Source organism: Lepeophtheirus salmonis, chromosome 14 (assembly GCF_016086655.4).
Source record: "Lepeophtheirus salmonis chromosome 14, UVic_Lsal_1.4, whole genome shotgun sequence".
NCBI classification, from domain to species: Eukaryota; Metazoa; Arthropoda; class Copepoda; order Siphonostomatoida; family Caligidae; genus Lepeophtheirus; species Lepeophtheirus salmonis.
The window spans coordinates 16317678-16336914 of NC_052144.2; the positions used below are offsets into that span (position 1 = coordinate 16317678).

General features: G+C 25.9%; 1 protein-coding gene across 5 annotated transcripts in view; it reads left to right on the forward strand.

The window, feature by feature from the left end:
• Window positions 1-18209, forward strand: part of LOC121129161 (neuronal acetylcholine receptor subunit alpha-7) — a 131473-nt gene extending 113264 nt beyond the window's left edge. For 2 of the 5 annotated variants that reach the window (XM_071893339.1, XM_071893338.1), the window contains exons 6-11: window positions 616-796; window positions 6753-6831; window positions 9240-9434; window positions 15470-15579; window positions 15639-15811; window positions 17108-18209. In XM_071893339.1, the coding sequence (XP_071749440.1) occupies window positions 616-796; window positions 6753-6831; window positions 9240-9434; window positions 15470-15579; window positions 15639-15811; window positions 17108-17543 (1174 nt within the window). In that variant the 3' untranslated portion in view covers window positions 17544-18209. Of the gene's footprint in view, window positions 1-615; window positions 797-6752; window positions 6832-9239; window positions 9435-9819; window positions 9907-11129; window positions 11217-12365; window positions 12453-15469; window positions 15580-15638; window positions 15812-17107 lie in introns of all 5 variants that reach the window. The other 3 variants (XM_040724843.2, XM_071893336.1, XM_071893337.1) reach the window with 3 other exon arrangements.
• The last annotated feature ends 1028 nt before the right edge of the window (window positions 18210-19237 follow it).

The window sequence follows — 19237 nt, forward strand, 5'->3', positions numbered from 1 at the left end:
AATAGTTGTGGGGTTTTGAAATTTTTTTCAAAACAAATTAAATTTTTTAATTTATTTACAAAAAAATTTTTTTTTTTTTTTCAAACCAAATTTTTATTTTTGGATTTACAAAAAAAAATTAAATATCAAGCCTCCCCCAAAAAAAAAAATTCGCTGTTACTATCGTAAAATAATTATCAACACAAAAGCAAGCCAGAAAAAAAAAAAAAAAAAAAAATTACAATTTTTTCTTCAACTAACTAATGATCCTTTATTTAATTAATAAATTGGAGTCATCGCACTTGCACTTTAAGGTCACTAGAATTTTTGTTAATAGACGAAAAAAAATAATTAAAATATATGTTATATTTGAGGAACCATTTCGGAGCAGCCAAATACACTATTATAAACAAAATAAGGCTCTGTACTATAGCTATTTTAGTCTATCACCGAAATTTAGATATTAATACAGTAAATATAACCATAATAATTTGTATATGAAATATTGATTGAAATTTTTAAAAAATAATAATAATTATGCTGTTTGATTTTTTTGTTCTTAACAATATGCTGCTGATTTTTAACCAAAAAAACAAAAATTCTTATCATTTTCATTCTTAATTTTGAATTCATCAGTGCGGACGAAAAATTTGATGGAACATTTCAAACCAACGTCGTCGTAAATCATGAGGGTAACTGTCTTTACGTACCGCCAGGGATCTTTAAAAGTACTTGCAAGATAGACATTACATGGTTCCCGTTTGATGATCAAAAATGCGAATTAAAATTTGGTAGTTGGACTTATTCGGGTTGGAAGGTATTTTTGAAACACAGATTGATGAGTTCGTTTCCCTCCTTTGATTTCCCCCTTTTTTTATGAGAAAGCCTTTTTTTATATATTTGTAAAATGGTCTCTTACAACCTCAAAATATTTTGATTTTTAAATGAACTTTTATCATACTTATTAATATATTGTATACATAGTAATACATAGTAATATCCAGTCTAGACCCGTAGACTCTAAAATAAATTGGAACAAAAATGTATATTTCAAAGTTAGAAGTATTTTTGACAACATAGTATTTGGGTCTGAAGCTGTAAGTATTAGAATATGTAGGCATGAACCATTATTCATGACAAATGACTTCAATGAAATACAAACAAAATATGTATATATAAATATATATTTTCTTCTGTATAAATCCATTGACGAAATATCGTTTCAAATATTTAATACTTACAACTACATTCAGATTAACCTTTATAATTAGGAATTGAAACAAGTATATAGGCCATAGACTTAGAGTATGTGTTTTAGATATATCTTAGCACAGCTCAGTTTTGATCAAACGGTAAACCATGTAAGTTTAATAGCAACGAATTATATATGAGAAAAAACATATTTGATAGATTCTTTATGACATTGATATATGATTCTCTATCTATAACTTTATTTTTTGACCAATGGCTGTATAGATATACAGTAGGAAGAAAAAATATTGTTATAAGATGGAAAATTGTAAAGAATCTACATCATCTGGCGAACATTTTATATATATCTTTGCTTAGAAATAGAATTAAGCTTTTATGTTAATTTATTATAAAATAAATAGAAAGTTCATATTTTCTCTATCATTTTGTAGTTTTAGTCTTTACTTAACATTTTTCTAGGAATTGCATGATTTTAACATTTAGGGTTGATGATTTAACGGAAAATATATATTCTTAAAAAATACATACTCGCCAAAGTGGACTCGCAACCTAAGGAAAATTTCATAAACTTGTATCTTCTTATTCTTACCTTCTACCTTTTCTTTCTTCTGTGCCTACTCGTAAACAAATATATATACATATATATACTTCACCCATTTTCAATAAAACCTTCTTTCTATGATGATATGCTCTGCAAATGTTCACAATATCTACTACGGCTTATATAGTAGAATTGTATAAAAACAAAGTCCTAAACTTAAATTATACAAAATCTACATCATTTTTAATTTAAGTATAATCATTGTTCCTTCAATTACTACAAAAAATTTGTAAAACCGTAAATTCAATCTCGTATTTCTTTTTTATCTTTTAAATGGGGCAAAAAATTCTGAAGAGCAGTGACGATTTTTCACAAAATCCCTTTGTATTTATAATTACTAGTACAAGATTTTTTGTGATAGATTTTTTTTAAATGATTGTAATGGTACTATAATATGTTTAAATGCTTCATAGTTTGTTTTGTAATACGAATTATAAATCTTTTACCCAGAGCGAAAACATACCATACGGACAAAAGTTTAAGTGGAGATACATAATTAAATTTCAATATTTTGGTAACTATGTCTTCGTCAATAATAAAACTAGGAGATTCAAAATTTTCTGCCATAATCGGCATAATTCAGTACATAGATTGACAGTTTTTTAATCATTTATGCCTTTTACTAATAAAAAGTTAGGAAAAACATTTAGCAGATTAAATTTTTACAGGGCAACATATATATCAAATTCAGTATTAAACATTGATTTGGATTTTATGATAAAGCTTAAATTTAAAAGACTTATAAATATTAAATTGAATTTATATACTTTAGTTTATAAACTTCGATATAGCAACACAAATAAAAATTATAAAATTTGCCAAGGTTATCAAGAAACTAGAAGCCTTTCCCAATGCCAATGTTAAGACATGGTTTAGGACCAAATAAATTTATTACAGTTTAAATTAAGCATATTTTCGGTTTGATGTATGGAAAAATATTGACTTCTTATCAAAAAAAAAAAAAAAAAAAAATGTACTATTCGAATTTATTTAACTCATTTTTTTCTATTTTGCCACTTAGTATGTTTTTGCACTAGGTCAACGAAATATACTGAGAAATCAGACTTTTGCTTCCAGAAATGTACTATATTTTTTTAAAGAAAATAGTAACATCTTATTTTTTATCAAATTTTGATAGTTGATTTAAAATCCTCATTATATATATATATTTTTAATTCATTTTTTTTAAAAGGAAGTCTAATATTGTACTTTTAAAAGTATTTTTTAAACTTTGATTATTGAGAGTTTTCATTTACGTAGTATTTCTAAAGTAACACCAAGTTTAATTACTTGATACATTAAATATATAAAGTACTCAAATACCTGCTATAAAAATATTAAGAAAAAATTATATATTTAGCATCTTAAAAAAATTGATATATATATATTTAATGGTGATATTAATTCCTATTAAACTGCTAAATTTTTATAATTATTTATGTTTTGATAAAATATTTACCAAAAAATAGAATAATTTGTGAAATATATCTGGTTTTTGTGAAAGTAATTACTAAATTATTAAGTTCAATCTGTAAATTTTGATCTAATAACATTTTTGGAAACAAATTGGTGTCTCGGATATTTGTCATAAGGAGAAATATATTTGTAAAGAAGGTATAATATAAATTATATTTTTTATATAGTCATATATATATTTTATATATGACATTCATATAATAGGGTAATTGTTCATCATTTTGCTAATTTAAAAAGGAGCTTTTATTCCTAATTTTATTGGTTGGTTATGCCTTCAAGCTGGCCAAAATTAACAATGATAGCATCGAGTGACTCACAGCGGCTCTCGCTCAATATATGTAAAAAAAAAAGTATATCTAAGGCACATTTGATTATTTATAGGCAGTTTTATTATAAATATGTTTATTTTAGATTTTACAGACGTTATTAGAATGCATATTTGTGTTATTTGGAGGATCTTTCTACAATTCATTATTTTATTATTCTTTTATGTAATAGTTATTGCAATTTAGTTGGTTTTTTTTAATTTTCAAAAATATATTTAAAAGTACAAACAAAAGTGTAAAAATTAAATATATTTTTGAATGATAGTTTTAGTTTGACAATATTGTATTTATTTTCAATATATTTTTCTTTTGTTATTATGTCATTTAAAGAATCATGTAAATAACAAAACTAATCCAAACTTATTTACATTTCAGATGAAGAAAGGTTTTTAAAAGAAATATTTTATTTGTTATAATCATTTTTAAAACAATATCAAAATTAATTTGATTTACTACCTAGTTATTCTAATTTTAAAAGTCAAGGGTTCAGGTGAGTCATTGAACATACGTAAGAGCTATCCACCTTAAATATCAACATTATTCGTTAATAAGTTTCGTTTTTCTGAAAACTTAATATTTAATATCTATAAAATTATGACTTTTTTTTACTTATATACATTAACACCGTGAAACAGGATTAGTAGATTTATTTATTTGTCATAAAACTATAAAATAATAAGTTGTAGTTGAATATTAACTAGTTGATTAGTGATTTTTCTTTTCATTACTAAATTAAAAATATTGATCGCATGCAGTGATATAAATTCTTATGTACGTATTAACTAAATTTGGATAGAAATACCAAAAATAAAATTAAATTGATAAGTTGCACATATTGTACACGCATTTAGATTAATTCGAAATTACATATATACAGTAAAACCTCAGTAAATGAACACTACTTCCTTGGTTTGTAATATTAAAAATTTAATTTTTAGATTGAATTAATATATTATATATGTTTTAATTAGTAAATACCACAATGAGTAAGTTGCTTATATACTGAGTATGTACTGAAAGGTTACTCAAAACAAAATTCCACTTTTTTTTTTTTTTTTTTTTTTTTTTTTTCGCTTATTTATTTATATTTATGTACAAATTTTTATTTTTTTATTTATTGCTTAATAAAATTTCGAGAAAAATAAAGGATTATTTTTATTCTTACATAAGATATTATTCTCTGCTATATGAATGATTTTTAAATCATATACCAAAGAATATTCAAACACATCTCCCGTAAGAATCAATTAATAAAAGATTGCTAAATTTGGTCCTTTTTTTTTCCTTCTAATTTACTTGTTTATAACAGCCATCATTTAAAATATTAATTTAATATTTAGCGTATCCTTAAATTAAATTTACTATTTTTAAAGTATTAAAATACATATTTTGAAAATTACGTAATTCATAAGAGCTTCAGAGTTCTAGTTGAACTATTTTTCTTAGTGGTGTCAATGAGCTCTGAAGACATTTATTTATATATATTTTGAGTTGAATTCTAATTTTCAGGATATTTTTTAATATAACCCTCTTTCCATTGTGTTGAGTAATGCTACAATGTTTTACTCCTTAGAGAAGAGGCGAAAGTTTTGATTTATTCTACTAATTCTTGGTAAAATACAACAAACAAAAGTAACTAAAAAAAACTTGGCTATTTTGTATATACTTACGTTAGTGTTACTGAGGGATTATTCCAAAGAGTAAAATAAATTAATTATCAGGGAGTCAAATATTAATGCGTGAGGTTAGGTTATTATATAAATTCGATTATTGCAATCCTAGTTTTTTAAGCCTCTAACCTTAAACGCTGTTGTTTTCTCTTATGTAATCTTAAAAAAAGATTTCAAAGTGTTTGGTAAGTGCTGCAAGGAGTGTTGGATCGGTCTTCGTACTTATTTCCTAATCAGCCTCCCCCTTTCAGTCTTTCTTTGATCGATACCATCTTTTTTACGATTCAAGCCCTGGATATCCTTTTATTTTATTCGCTCAGAACTTGGATTGAAGAATTTAAAAACGAAGAAACTAATAAATGCCACACACCTCTTTTTTATGTTCCTTTGATTGGTCAGATGGAGTTGCACTGATTAAGGATAAGTAAACACTATTGTGTTACAATTACTCCATCTAACCTAGGAATTTTCTTTGAATTCCATACACTTAAGTATATTTCCTTCCCTAGGAGGGCCGGGCGCGAATCTATGTACATTGAATTCATGAGAATTATTTATCCCGAGCGCGTTGTCCATTGAGCTACGTCGTTCTTTTTTTACTTCAGGTATCTTGTCAATAGCTAAAAAGACTTAATTAGTAAGTATACTATTCAGCTGCTGTAGTGACCATAAAAGACCAGTCCTACAACTGACATATTTTATTAGGACTAAACTGATAGAACTACAGTCTTTTTAGTTTTTTCTGACCAATCCAACACTAGCTGCAAGTAATAGAAATTCATTTAAAATATCACTAAATTAAAATTTGTATATCTGTAAAGTTGAAAAAAATTTCAATCTTTTTTGAGCTTCATTCCTGCTATCAACAGCTTTTATATAAAAAAGGAAACAAGTTTATATGGATAAAAATCACTTTGTTAAATCATTTCACTTTTAATGATGTTAATAGCGGTCAAGTGGAGCTCAATAACCAATGATTGTAGTTAAGAAAACTCTTTTTTTTGTATTATATGATTATTATTAACCCATTTGAATAGATTAGGTGTTTTTTCAGATAATAAATACATATCCCATTTTTGTATAAGATCTTCATAAACACTGAAACAAAAAAATAACCATTATCTTTTGGTACATGTACAACTTTAAAATTTAGCTTCGCCAATATTTTATAGTTATAGATAGATTATCAGCACAGCTAAGTTTGTAGATCGAAAATCTTAGCAACAAAGAAGGCATCATTTTTTAATAATTTTTGATTTTTTAAGAAAATTATATATTCTACTAATGAAAGAATATAAAAAAAAGGTAGAGACCATTTATTTTTTAATTACTTACAAACAAACAAACAAACAAAAAATGTATACACAAGGCTACCTCATCAAAAAGAAAAAAAAAAACAATTTTATTTTACAAAGACATAAACTAATGGATAATGTGTTTTGTATATTTAATTGGGAGAAACTAAATAATGAACACCGATTTTTTCAGCTGGACCTAACCTTGAAGGATGAGGGAAAAGGTGGAGACATTAGTAGTTTTATCCCGAATGGAGAGTGGGATCTTATAGGTAAAGGCATTGAATGCATATGGTGATGTAAAAAAGAAACATAGATGGTACAACTGTGGCATACGCTCAGTTCCATCTATGGTTTTAATCTTAACAATACTTTTTCCTTTCTATATTTTATTGTTTTTTTTTGCATGACATTTTTTGACACCTTCCTTGCACTCGCTTTCAAAAAAATAATCGTAATCATAAATAATTATTCATTGATTTGTGGAGTTCAATACTTATTATTGAATAAATATTGTCGACCTTTGCCTCAATAAAAAACGATACTATGAAATAATCATACCAGTGACAGTTTTCATATGTGTGTTACATTTCTATACTTTTCTGTTATAAGACATGATTTCTCATATACCACATACGAATTTGACCTGACGTATGGACTACATGTTTTTTTTTTTACTAGTATGGATTCACTTATTTAATTTTTCAAAAATTTAAAATGCCAGAAGGATCATTAGTGAGTTGATTAGGAATATAAGCATATGAATAGGGTGCAACAATAAAATTTCATTTTTATAATGCGTGGCAATCAGGCTTTGGAAGTAGTAGCGGAGTACACGTTGTTTAATTCTAGAGGGAGGATTCTAAAGTTTTCTTGGAAATACAGTAATTCGCCATCATATGATATGCGATATTTCCCAATAAGTTTAGTTTCTCCAAATTGGCAATAATTTTTTACTTACTCAATTAATTATATAAAGCTATTGATTAAGATATGTTAATAATTAAAGTTAGTTTTTTTTTTTTTGTATAAAATTACTAACTCTAAATCCTTTGAATAAAAACTAATCAAAAAAGAAAACCCGCTGAGTATTAAGATACCTAAGTTCATTCATTTCAAAACTGTGTAAAACATACTTTAAATGTTTAAATCATTATGAAACAAAAAATAAATTTTTATGATTTATTAAACTTGTTTCATTGCCCTTTGAAAAAAGAACTTATGTTGTTGCACTTAGTATAACACACAATTTTTCTAGTAGACTCTGCTTAATGGTCGAAGGTGTAACTTTGTAAATAAATTAAACATTCGCTTTTAAACTTTCACTTGATAAGATGTTAACAATGGGATAAAATAAATTATGGAAACGTAGGCATGATATACTCGTATTTGCTATTTTTTTCCTGAACAAAGTGAAAATAATTTTGTTACAAAAGATGAAATTAATATTTAAACTGATCATATAAACAGTAAATGTAACATACATGCAGTAAGTCTAGAGTGAATGTGTAGTAATTCACTTTTTGTCAAAATTTATATTTTTCATCTCATATTAACACTAAAATACCACCAAAAAATATTCAACACAATTTGCTCCAAATTAAAGGTGATTGCTTATAATGTAGCTGTGAAATCTAAAATACTAAAAACTTTAACGATTGGTTAGTTATGATATTTTCAAAAAAAAAAAAAATATTTTACATTTTACACCACTTTATAGTCCATTGAGCAGAATCGATTTATTGTATAATAAATTGTCTATGAATGTTTAATTTTATTATTTGCTTGAATATTACACTCAATAAAACATTTAAAAAAATTTTTAACATGATTTAGACTCTTTTTACTTTTGTGATGCAAATAATTAAAAAAAAATCTATTGACAATAATTTCATAAGCATGAGAATGATATTGTTTTAGTCTTCAATAATTTAAGACATACTTCAATTTCAAACATAATGCATTGCTTAAAAAAATGACATTTATTTCAAGTCTAAACATCATTATATGGCTTTATATGGACAGTTATACAAATTTGAAGTTATTTTATAATAGTTAGAATACTGTTGTATATTTGAATCCTCATTAGCGTTATATAATTCGTTTTTACTCAATTTTTGTATGATTATCAATTATCTGAAAACCAATATATCCTTTTCGCCTGATGGAATGAATTTTTAAGTTATGACTTTACTTTATTAGCAGAACTATCCTAACTTTTTCAGATTTTAAAAGGTTTATTTGAAACATGCAATAGAAATCTTTTAATTCAAACCTTTCAGGTCTATTTTAAGGACATAATGCGCCTTTAATTAAATATTTCTTCAAACAAAAGTTGCTTGAAAATATTCTTTTTTTTAAAGCTTAAATTTAACTCTACTCCTATATAGGTATATATATAGTTAAATTGAGTAGATTGAAAAAAAAAAGTAATAATTGAAGTTTTGAATTGACTGACATAAATATATAACACACCATGACTTGACTCACTAAATAAGTAAATTCTTTATTCAAGTTTTATTTTATTTAAGTTTTTTGGACATACACTTTTCCTGGACCGTTTTAATAGATATTTCAATCTATAGACATACTGGATTATTCTTTAGCAAAAATTTGAGTCAAAGTGCAACACCAAATACAATCATTCTTAACAAACGATAAAATTTTTACCTTATTTTAGGAGTTCCGGGCACACGACACGAATTATTTTATGAATGCTGTCCAGAGCCTTATGTGGACATAACATTTACTATACACATTAGAAGAAGAACTCTATATTACTTTTTCAATCTCATAGTACCCTGTGTTCTTATATCCTCAATGGCCCTTCTAGGCTTTACACTACCTCCGGATTCAGGAGAAAAATTGACTCTAGGTAAGGCATTCTATTTATTCTATATTAACATATACATCTTATAATTTGTCTTTCTGTCAAAAATATGCAAAGTTATTTTATAGGGTTAAGATCTTTTAGAACCAAGTGAAACATACAACTGTTAATTATTGATTTGAGTCAAAGAAAAATATACATTATTAAAATATAAAAATATATTTTGCAAAAAGCAGGTTACAAATAAATCAATTTGAATATTTTATCATGTTTACATACTTTTATTAAAAGGTAATATAATTTCATTTCATTCAAATTATTTTTATTGCTATTTATTCACCCAAAACTATAATGATTCCTCAAACTACAGAGTTAGATTAACCTGTTGATTGATTTGTACATATACACACTATAAAATATATTCTTCCAGACGTTACAGTTTTGCTTTCATTGACTATGTTCCTTAATACCGTATCAGAATCTATGCCAAGTACATCAGACGCCTTCCCATTATTAAGTACGAATCTTTTAGTCCATCGTATTTAAAAAAATCTTTATATATAGTTCAAGTTTTGTCAGTGTAAACATTTTGCTTCAAAACATAAATCTTTATATTTTTAATTTGTATACTCGTACACTAAGAAAAAAATAATCAGCTTTTTGTTAAAACTATTGCAATGGTTTAAAAATTATTTTATTAAATATATATAAACGCAGCAAAGAGGAAACCAAAGTAATAGTTTTCACAGATATCATTCAATTACTTACTAAATTAATCATTTGAAGTACTTATTAGAAGGCTCTACTTTTCTTCTTATTTGATATAAATTCTGTATAGTTATTATTTTTAAATTATTTTTTATTTATAATAATTTTTTTGTCGTTGATATATGAGCGCTAAAATTTAACATTTTTTTTTTACAATCTGCTTTTGACTAGTTACGTATAATAGAAAAAAAATGTCCGGGACTACAAAACGATTTATATGAACTAGGACTTTTTTAAGTATACAAAAATATTAAAAATATATTATATCAACATAAAAAAAAATATATTATGTCTATTAATTAAAGCTGTATTTAAACATAGTAGACAATTATACATTAAAACAAGTCATCCTACCTTGCAAACAAACAAATAGATGGTGTGTTACTTTCAAAATGCATAGTTAATATATTTTAAATAAGAATTACTTTATTAAAACGGCATATCAATAATAGAGCAAAAAAAAAAAAAATACTGAAGTCAAACTAATGATAAACATGTAAATAAACGATGGATAAAAAATAGAAGGGTGGGAATTATTAATTATAAAAAATTGAACGTGTACACAAAAATTGAACTTGGAAGCGTATCAAAACTTTGTGTAAATAATATTTTATTATGATATCCAAAAAATACATTCAGAGTATAAAAATAAAACAACTACTAAATTCCAATAATTTTTCGTTTATTTTTAATGTGTCATGCAACTTTTTAAAGTCCTTTTGAATTTTTTTATTATGTTAGTCAAGTCATCCCATGGTTCTTACGGTATTATTAGTGAAATAGGTCGATGAAAGCTTAATTTACTCAAATATGTTCTTAAAACGTTTAGTTATTGGAATTTGGTTTCTTTGGTTTATGTTTTGATATGGAGGGAGGGTTTTTAAGTCAAAATACATATATTCTTTGTCCAATAATGCCAAATGTTAGTTTATAATAAGAAACTACTTGACAAATTTGTATATACTATTCCAGATGTTACAGTTCTTCTATCACTAACCGTTTTCATGAATATTGTGTCACAAATAATGCCAACAACATCAGACGCTGTCCCTTTAATAGGTCAGAGCAATTACCATAAAAAAATATAGGATAAAAATTTTATCACTAAATTTCCGTAGAGCATTGTTTTCCTCTTCTTCGATATCTTCTTCTTAAAAAACACATTCTTTCAAAATTAAACAAATAAGCTGGACACTGAAATAACAAAGATTAATTCTAATTAAATTAAAAAAATATATATGTATATATGGTTTACAATCTTTTTTGTAAATTTATATTATAAATTGTTACAAAAAGGACAGTAACTTTAATTGATACTTGCTCAATTTATTAGATTTTTTAATGGGTAAACAAAAAACAAAAAATAACTAATAAAAAATGTGTTTTTTATTTTTAAATATTCATTTGTATTTTCGCACAAATTTTGTCAATTTTCTCTTTAACAATTTTTGATTTTTGTAAAAATCTAATTAATAATTAAAATATATTGTTCAAAGAAAATTTAGGACTTTGAATTTTTTTTCAAATTAGGATTTAATTTCTTTACAATAATGCATGAACCTTAAATCATTAGCATTTAAATACACCTTAGTTTTTTTTTTCTCTCTATCCATCTATATAAGACGCCGCTTCAACCTTTATGCTTTCTTTTTGTTCTACTCCTCTTGATTTTTCACTATGTGATTAGTTTTTTGGCTTTAAATTTGATTTTTATTACTGTCATTTCTGTGTATTTTTAAATACATAGAATTTTGGTTAAATGAAGTGAGCCACATGCACATGTGTAAATTCATCAAATACTTTCTCCATTGCTCTGCAATAATTTAGAAAGCCTTATATTCTCTTGAAATCAGGGGCTGTGTACACATATATACAAAAACGCATATATCAGGTCCACCAAACATTTTTTCTTAGATTATAAAACAATGCTTAACCATGATTTAAAAAAGCAAAAACACACACATTAAAAAAATTAAAACACTTTAAATTACATGGAACACTTTAAATTAAATGGATTTTCTCCATCTCATGCATGAAGGTCCCAAACTTACATATCATATGTAAATATATACTATAACACTATAAAATTTAGTACAAAGGAATCAAAACTATATTCATAGACAGATATATATTATTACACAATAATTTACAGTTCTTAAATTAGATTTAATTTTCCTCCTTAAATAGTAGTTTTGTTACATTTTTCAGGCGTTACAATTCTTCTCTCACTGACAGTGTTTCATAATATAGTCACTGAGACATTACCACAGGTGTCAGACGCTATGCCACTGTTAGGTACACTCAAATAAATGTATTTTATTTTTTATATATATATTTATTTTGTTCTTGTTGGTCAATATCTTTTCATTCACACCGAATCCCACCTATGATTTCACAGATTAGGTTTATCACACTAAAAAATCCTATTGGTTAAAAGGATCCAAGATCCAATCTGTTGAATTCATGGACGAGCCTGCTTTTAATAATTATTAAATATATTTTGATACATCTTTTACTCATAAAACTGTTGAAACGTTGGAAATATGAACAATGAAATCTTTTTTTATTTTAAATTGCAATTATCGTCCTTTCCGATCTATAAGCTACTACATACGACCTAAAACCTACAGTTTATACGACAACAGGGCAGATAACTCATATATTATGGGAGCTTGAACATTAAGTTTAAAAGACTGGTCTGGAGCTTCAAATGTATCCTTTAGTCTGGAAATTACAAGATTATTATCAAAACACACTCTTATAAAACATATTCTGTATCAAAACATATGGAACATGTTCTCGAATTGTTTTTCAATGTTTAAGAAGTAAAAAAAAAATGAAAGACATTATTCTGTAATAAAGAAATCTCATATAAATAACTATTTTATATATATATATATATAATAAATATTTATTGATTTCTAATGAATGTTTTTAAACAAAATATAAATAACACCCCGTAGTTAAAAATCACTAAAAAGAGATAAATAAAAAAATATTAAATGATATTGTTGATGGTTAAAAGAAAGTTCACTGCATTCTTTTCTTCAAAGGAAAATTAATCATACTCAACTTACCGTGAACAAATTTCACAATTGCGAAATTTCATTGTGAACATAAATTTATCAAAAATGATATTATTACTGATTCTAGTAGTAAAGGGAAATTTTCAAAAAATCACATAATGCTATCTTGTTAAAATTAAAATTTATTAGTTCTCAAACTGATGTACACAAAACCCCTCCAAATAATTTTTGGAATATTGACTCATATAATTTGTTATAAAATATCATCAAAAAAAAATTACATTATATTAGGACAAAAATAGACAAATTTTAAATAAATATTACCTGGAAGTATTGATATTTAATTAGGTGGTACATGAGACTTCCTTAGAGTATTGATAAGTTTTTAGTTTATCAGTAGGGTGTATATTTGGTAGGCCTCTGGCCTTCTGTCCAGATTACCCTTGCATTAAAGCAGTTCTGTTAATATGCAATGTTAAAATTTGGAGAATTACTGTTATAATTAATATAAAATAAATTAATTAAATTAGTTACCTAATAATGGGTCAGAAGTCCAAATGAATACAAATTGGTTTTGTATTTTTACTTAATATTTATCAGAATAATTTATCATCACTCGAAATATTTAATTCAGTCTTTTTTTTTGTTTTCTTTGTAATAGTAAATATGAGTAACTATACGTTTTCAAAATTACTTCTAAATATTATTGATTTCGAAATTTGATTGTCTTTTCCTAATCTTAATAGATTTTCAAAAACATCCTATCTGTCAAAAGAGAGTAGTGAATTTTATATGAAAATTTTTGAGCTAAGTTACCAACAATAATAAAAAGGTTTCATTGTTTTAAAAAATAAATTCCTATTTTGTCAAAAAAATCCATTTAATCAAAAATATTTTTAACAACATGTTTTATATTCTATAGCATTTAAGCAATCACACTTACAAGTTCAGCATATGCATGTTAGGGTTAAGAAATATTAATTTACAAGATGAAATTCCTTTATAGACCATTCGTTCTTTTACGTATACTACCTATTAGCTTAACATAACTAAATCAATTAAATTTCATTATTATTTTGTTCATATTTTAATTAAAAAATATATTGTAAAATCAGAAGGTCGTTTAATAAATTAAGAAATAACTAAAACGAAATTAATGACATTTTAATCTGAAAACTTTTTTTTTTTTTTGCATGATTCTATACTTTGAATTAATATATAAAAAAAATATTTAAACTGAATTTTTGAAATATTCATATTGCAAATAATCAAATTAATATTTCAAATAGCTACAAATTTTTAAAGGTACGATAGCTCTTTATAGTTTGAAAATATATTTCTTTGATTGTTTTAAATAGCTTTGTAACGCTTAAAGACCTACTTGAATATGAGCGTCAATGTACAAGATTTGAATCAAAAATCGTGCGTATAACAAAGACATGTTATTGAATTTTGAAATAAATTAATCTTCATCTTTGATTCTTTTTTGCATGTTACATCTCCTCATGTACCTATTTAGCTGTAAAATAAATATATTACAGATATGTACATATCGTGTTTTAATTTTAAATAAAAAGAACATTCAAAAACTTGCATTGTCTTTTTATCTTTTTGGTTAAAAATTGTTTTTGGATTGATAAGATTAGCGATGAAAACAATAAGTTTTTAATAGAGGATGAAGCAAAATTTTGTATTAGAGCCAAATTAATTAACCTCCCATTTTCTCGACGTATACATGTTTTTTTACTAAGTCGTTGTTTTCTTGAGAGGTAGAGCAGAAGTCTACTAGACACCTATTTCTTTATTGAAAAATTTGCATGACTTTTATTGAAAATGTGCCTCACATAGGAGCCATTAAATTTGGCATGATCTGATGTTAAAGACGGAGAGTCATTGATGCCAGTTACACTCCCCCAAAATCCCATCCCTCAATACCGCCTATAAAACCTAATTACTTAGCAACATTTTATTTTACATTTATAAGTAGAATTGCATGATATTGTGCTTTTTTTGTTCCTTCTCCGATAATAAAGCTATTCTTAAATGTTTGTTGCATGATGAAATCATAAGTAAATTTGTAGATGCACACAAAATGTTGTGAAAATAACGTTGTAGTTTGCCTTCTTATATGTACGTGCGTATATACAGAATATAACAAATATATTAATAGTCAAGTATTGGAATGCTAGTATGACTTATTGTTCTAATAAACAATTGAGTTTTTCGATTGGGATATAATGTAATTAATGTTTTTTTGTTTTTTTTTTTTTTAATATCGACATTTAGGTACATACTTCAATTGTATAATGATGATGGTTGCATCGTCTGTTGTTCTCACTGTGGTAGTCCTCAATTATCATCACCGAACTGCTGAAACTCATGATATGCCTCCTTGGGTATGTATATAATTAGTACTATTTCATATGGGGAAGAAATGATCTTTGTTGCTATATAGGTAAGAACAGCATTTCTACAGTGGCTTCCATGGATCCTACGAATGAACCGTCCTGGAAAGCCCATAACTAGGAAATCAATCCTTATGACAAATCGGATAAAAGAACTGGAACTGAAGGAAAAGACATCCAAAAGTCTTCTTGCTAATGTTTTAGATATGGATGACGACTTTAGGTATTGCCTATTTCTGACTTTTAGAAAATGATTTTAGAGTTCTAATTTTCCTGATAAAAAATTATCATTGGGAGGAGTTTTTAGAAATCTCTTATTATTACTTTTACAATAAAGAATTTTCATACTTGATTTGATTAAAAGAATGATTTTTTTATATGCCATTTTGCAGACCTTTTAGCAATTTAAATGTGAGAATAATTGACTGAATTCAAACAATTAGAAAGGTATATGAGAATCAATTTTTCATATCACATTATTTAGATATCAATCTTCATTTTTTTTTATTGGAGTCCAGCAAAAAACAGCTTTATTCTAATTAGATCAAATACACATACCAATGAGAAAAAAACAACATATGGGGTAGGAAATATGGATGTATTCATTTTTCCTTTGTTCATTCACAGATGATTAAAATTCAAAACTGAATTAAATCTGTTATTAATATACATTCTTTGCCCACTTTAAAATGAAATATATATATATTATTTGATGCAGAAGTTAATATCTGCTCTAAAAACCACATGAAAGATATATAACAGTCCGATACTTATAAATATTTTGATATTTTTCCTATATCCTAGGAGAATTATATTGAATCAATTACTCTTAGCTACATAATTTCTATTGAATGTAAGATAAAATATTTTTTTAAGTAGTTGTCATAAAAAATATATCTAAATCTTTAATATTCAACAATATGTAACCTTTGGGCCTCAATTATATAATACCGTTTTACGGTGGGGTTTTCTCCTTGATCGAATGTTCTCAAAATAACAAATCTATAATAATGAAAATAACAATAAAAACAATTTTACATGTATTAGGAAAACACAAAAAAATTTCAAAAATAAAATTGAATGTTTATATATTTTTAAACAAATTCATCACTAGTGTGGGATCAAATTTCAAAAAAAGGACTTGACATAAAATAAATTATATTATAATAAGAAAAGTATAATAAGAGCTTATTCTTTGTATTAAATACTTTACATGTTAATTTAATGTACTATCTGAAATAATTTGTACTTAAATGTGATATATTCCTCAGCTGTTATTTAGAGTATTATGATAATTTCATAATTAATGATAATCCTTAATACAGTAGCCCCTAAATGGGTTCATCGAAAAATTTCTAAATAAAAAACTAAAGAGCTCTAGATGAAGATTATATATGGATTGCGAAGGCACCCAATTTTATTTGAAAAGTCATTTCTTTTATGACAGTTCCATTCAAAATTTATACATATGTATAAAAATAAAAACACTTTTCAAGCATAATATCCAATTTATTTTCAGGCCAATGTCTGTTGCGGGTGGTTATGGAACTGGAGCGAACAGTGGTTCAACTCCAGGAGCTAGTGGATTCATGCGAGTGAATGGTAATCCTATGGATAGCAGTGGTGGCGCTCCTGTCACGGATAAAGCTCCTCCACCTCCAACTTCTTCTCCTTACCCAATCCACGGAGCTCCATCCGCCCCTCCTCCACCCCCTCCTCCAGGGTCATGTACATTTGGGACTGGTGGATCCAATAGAGAGCTACAATGTATCCTAAAAGAACTCAAATTTATTACGAATCGCATGAAAATTATGGATGAAGAAGAAGAAATTATGAGTGATTGGAAATTTGCGGCTATGGTGATTGATCGGTTCTGTCTAATTACATTTACTGCTTTTACTGTCATAACAACGGTTGCTGTTCTACTCTCTGCTCCTCACATTATTGTTGAATAAATATGTCTACAGCAAAGGAACAAATAATCAGCTACAGGAAATAAGAATATTTTAAATTATTAATGGATTTGTATATCGTAGTAATTTTTTTTAAATTTACAAATACTCATAAATGACACTTTACAATTGCTGTTTTTCATATAATATATTGAAAAGCAAAAAGAACAGAGCTAAAAATTTCGAAATGAGCATGAAAACTTAGGCAAAGCTTTAAATACAAAATCTTATTTCAATACATTATTAAGAAGAATAATATTTTTAATTATGCATGTTGAATGTAATATTAAGAAAAACTCATAATTTTCTCTGTAAAAAAAAATCTACCATAAAAAGAAGAAGAAAAAAAACTCTTTTTCGTTTATCATAAAAAATATTCCAAAAAAAAAAAAAAGATTTTTATATTTTAATTCACAACTTGCGTAAAATTAATATTACTTTTTTTTATGAACGACAATTTTACATATTACTTATGGAAAAAACATTAAAAATTTATGTTTTTAGAGAGTGTCATACTATGCATATTTATAAAAAACTTGTTTATATTGTAAAAATTATAAAAATGTTAACTGTTCAAAAAATAATTGTGAAATGATAAATGTCTATTCTCATTTACTGGTGCATATTAATTATAAACGTAAATAAAAGTAACATTATTTAAATGTAAAATAGGATAATTAATTAAGGAATGGTGATCATTAACAATCTAAGAATGTGTTTTGAAACTTTGTTTTGACATTAAACATGGGTTGATATATCGGATCGAAATCGAAAAACCAATATATGGGGCAAAATATCAAATATTATCATATTTGTCCGTTTTTGACACCCCACCACGTGTATCAGTGATAATATGCGCACAACATTCTTAGCAAAAAACAAACAATACAATTTCAAATAACAATTAAAAAATATAATGAATTTTTCTTAAATTATGGATATCTAACCTTTCACACGTGTCTATACTGTGGCTCACATGTTTATAAAAAGGAAACAATCAAATTAGATTCTGAATCTGAAGATTTAGAATCTAATTTGATTTTTTAAGCCTCCGCCCTGATCCGCACTCCAACAACCACAACTTTCATTTATTTTAGAACACACCTTCGGAAAAAATAATATTGTTTTAGACATGTATCAAGAATTAAAATTGTTTAATTACATTCTTTACCTTAGACCAAGAAAGCTTCAAACATCTCTATCTGTAGACCCTTTTTAAGTTATACTTAATACTGTCAAATATTGCAATATTGTTTCCAGGTAAAACGAACCTCCATCTACTGATGAATTCAGAGTAATTCCAGATGACGCCATACCAGCTCACACCACCCACACACCCTCCCATGCCCCTCAAAAATTACAATAATATATTGTAAGTATTTTTGATGTATTGAAAAGTGAAGGCGTGTCAGTCCTTTATTATGCATAAATAAATCTAAAAAGTGAGGTTAAAGGTTGTTCACATACTTAAAAAGTAAATATTTGGGATTATGAAGTTTTAAGTGCTTCAATTAGTGTTCACATATAGTGTTTATTTTATTTGAGGACTTTTAAACGAGGTTTTTAACCTCTCATAGGTTTCTACTCTCTGGAATCCTTATTCTTTGTAAATTCTGGATAAGATTGTTATCATCTTTTATGAAATAGCATTATTATTATTTAATATTATTCATATTTTTTCACTCTTTGCACTCGGA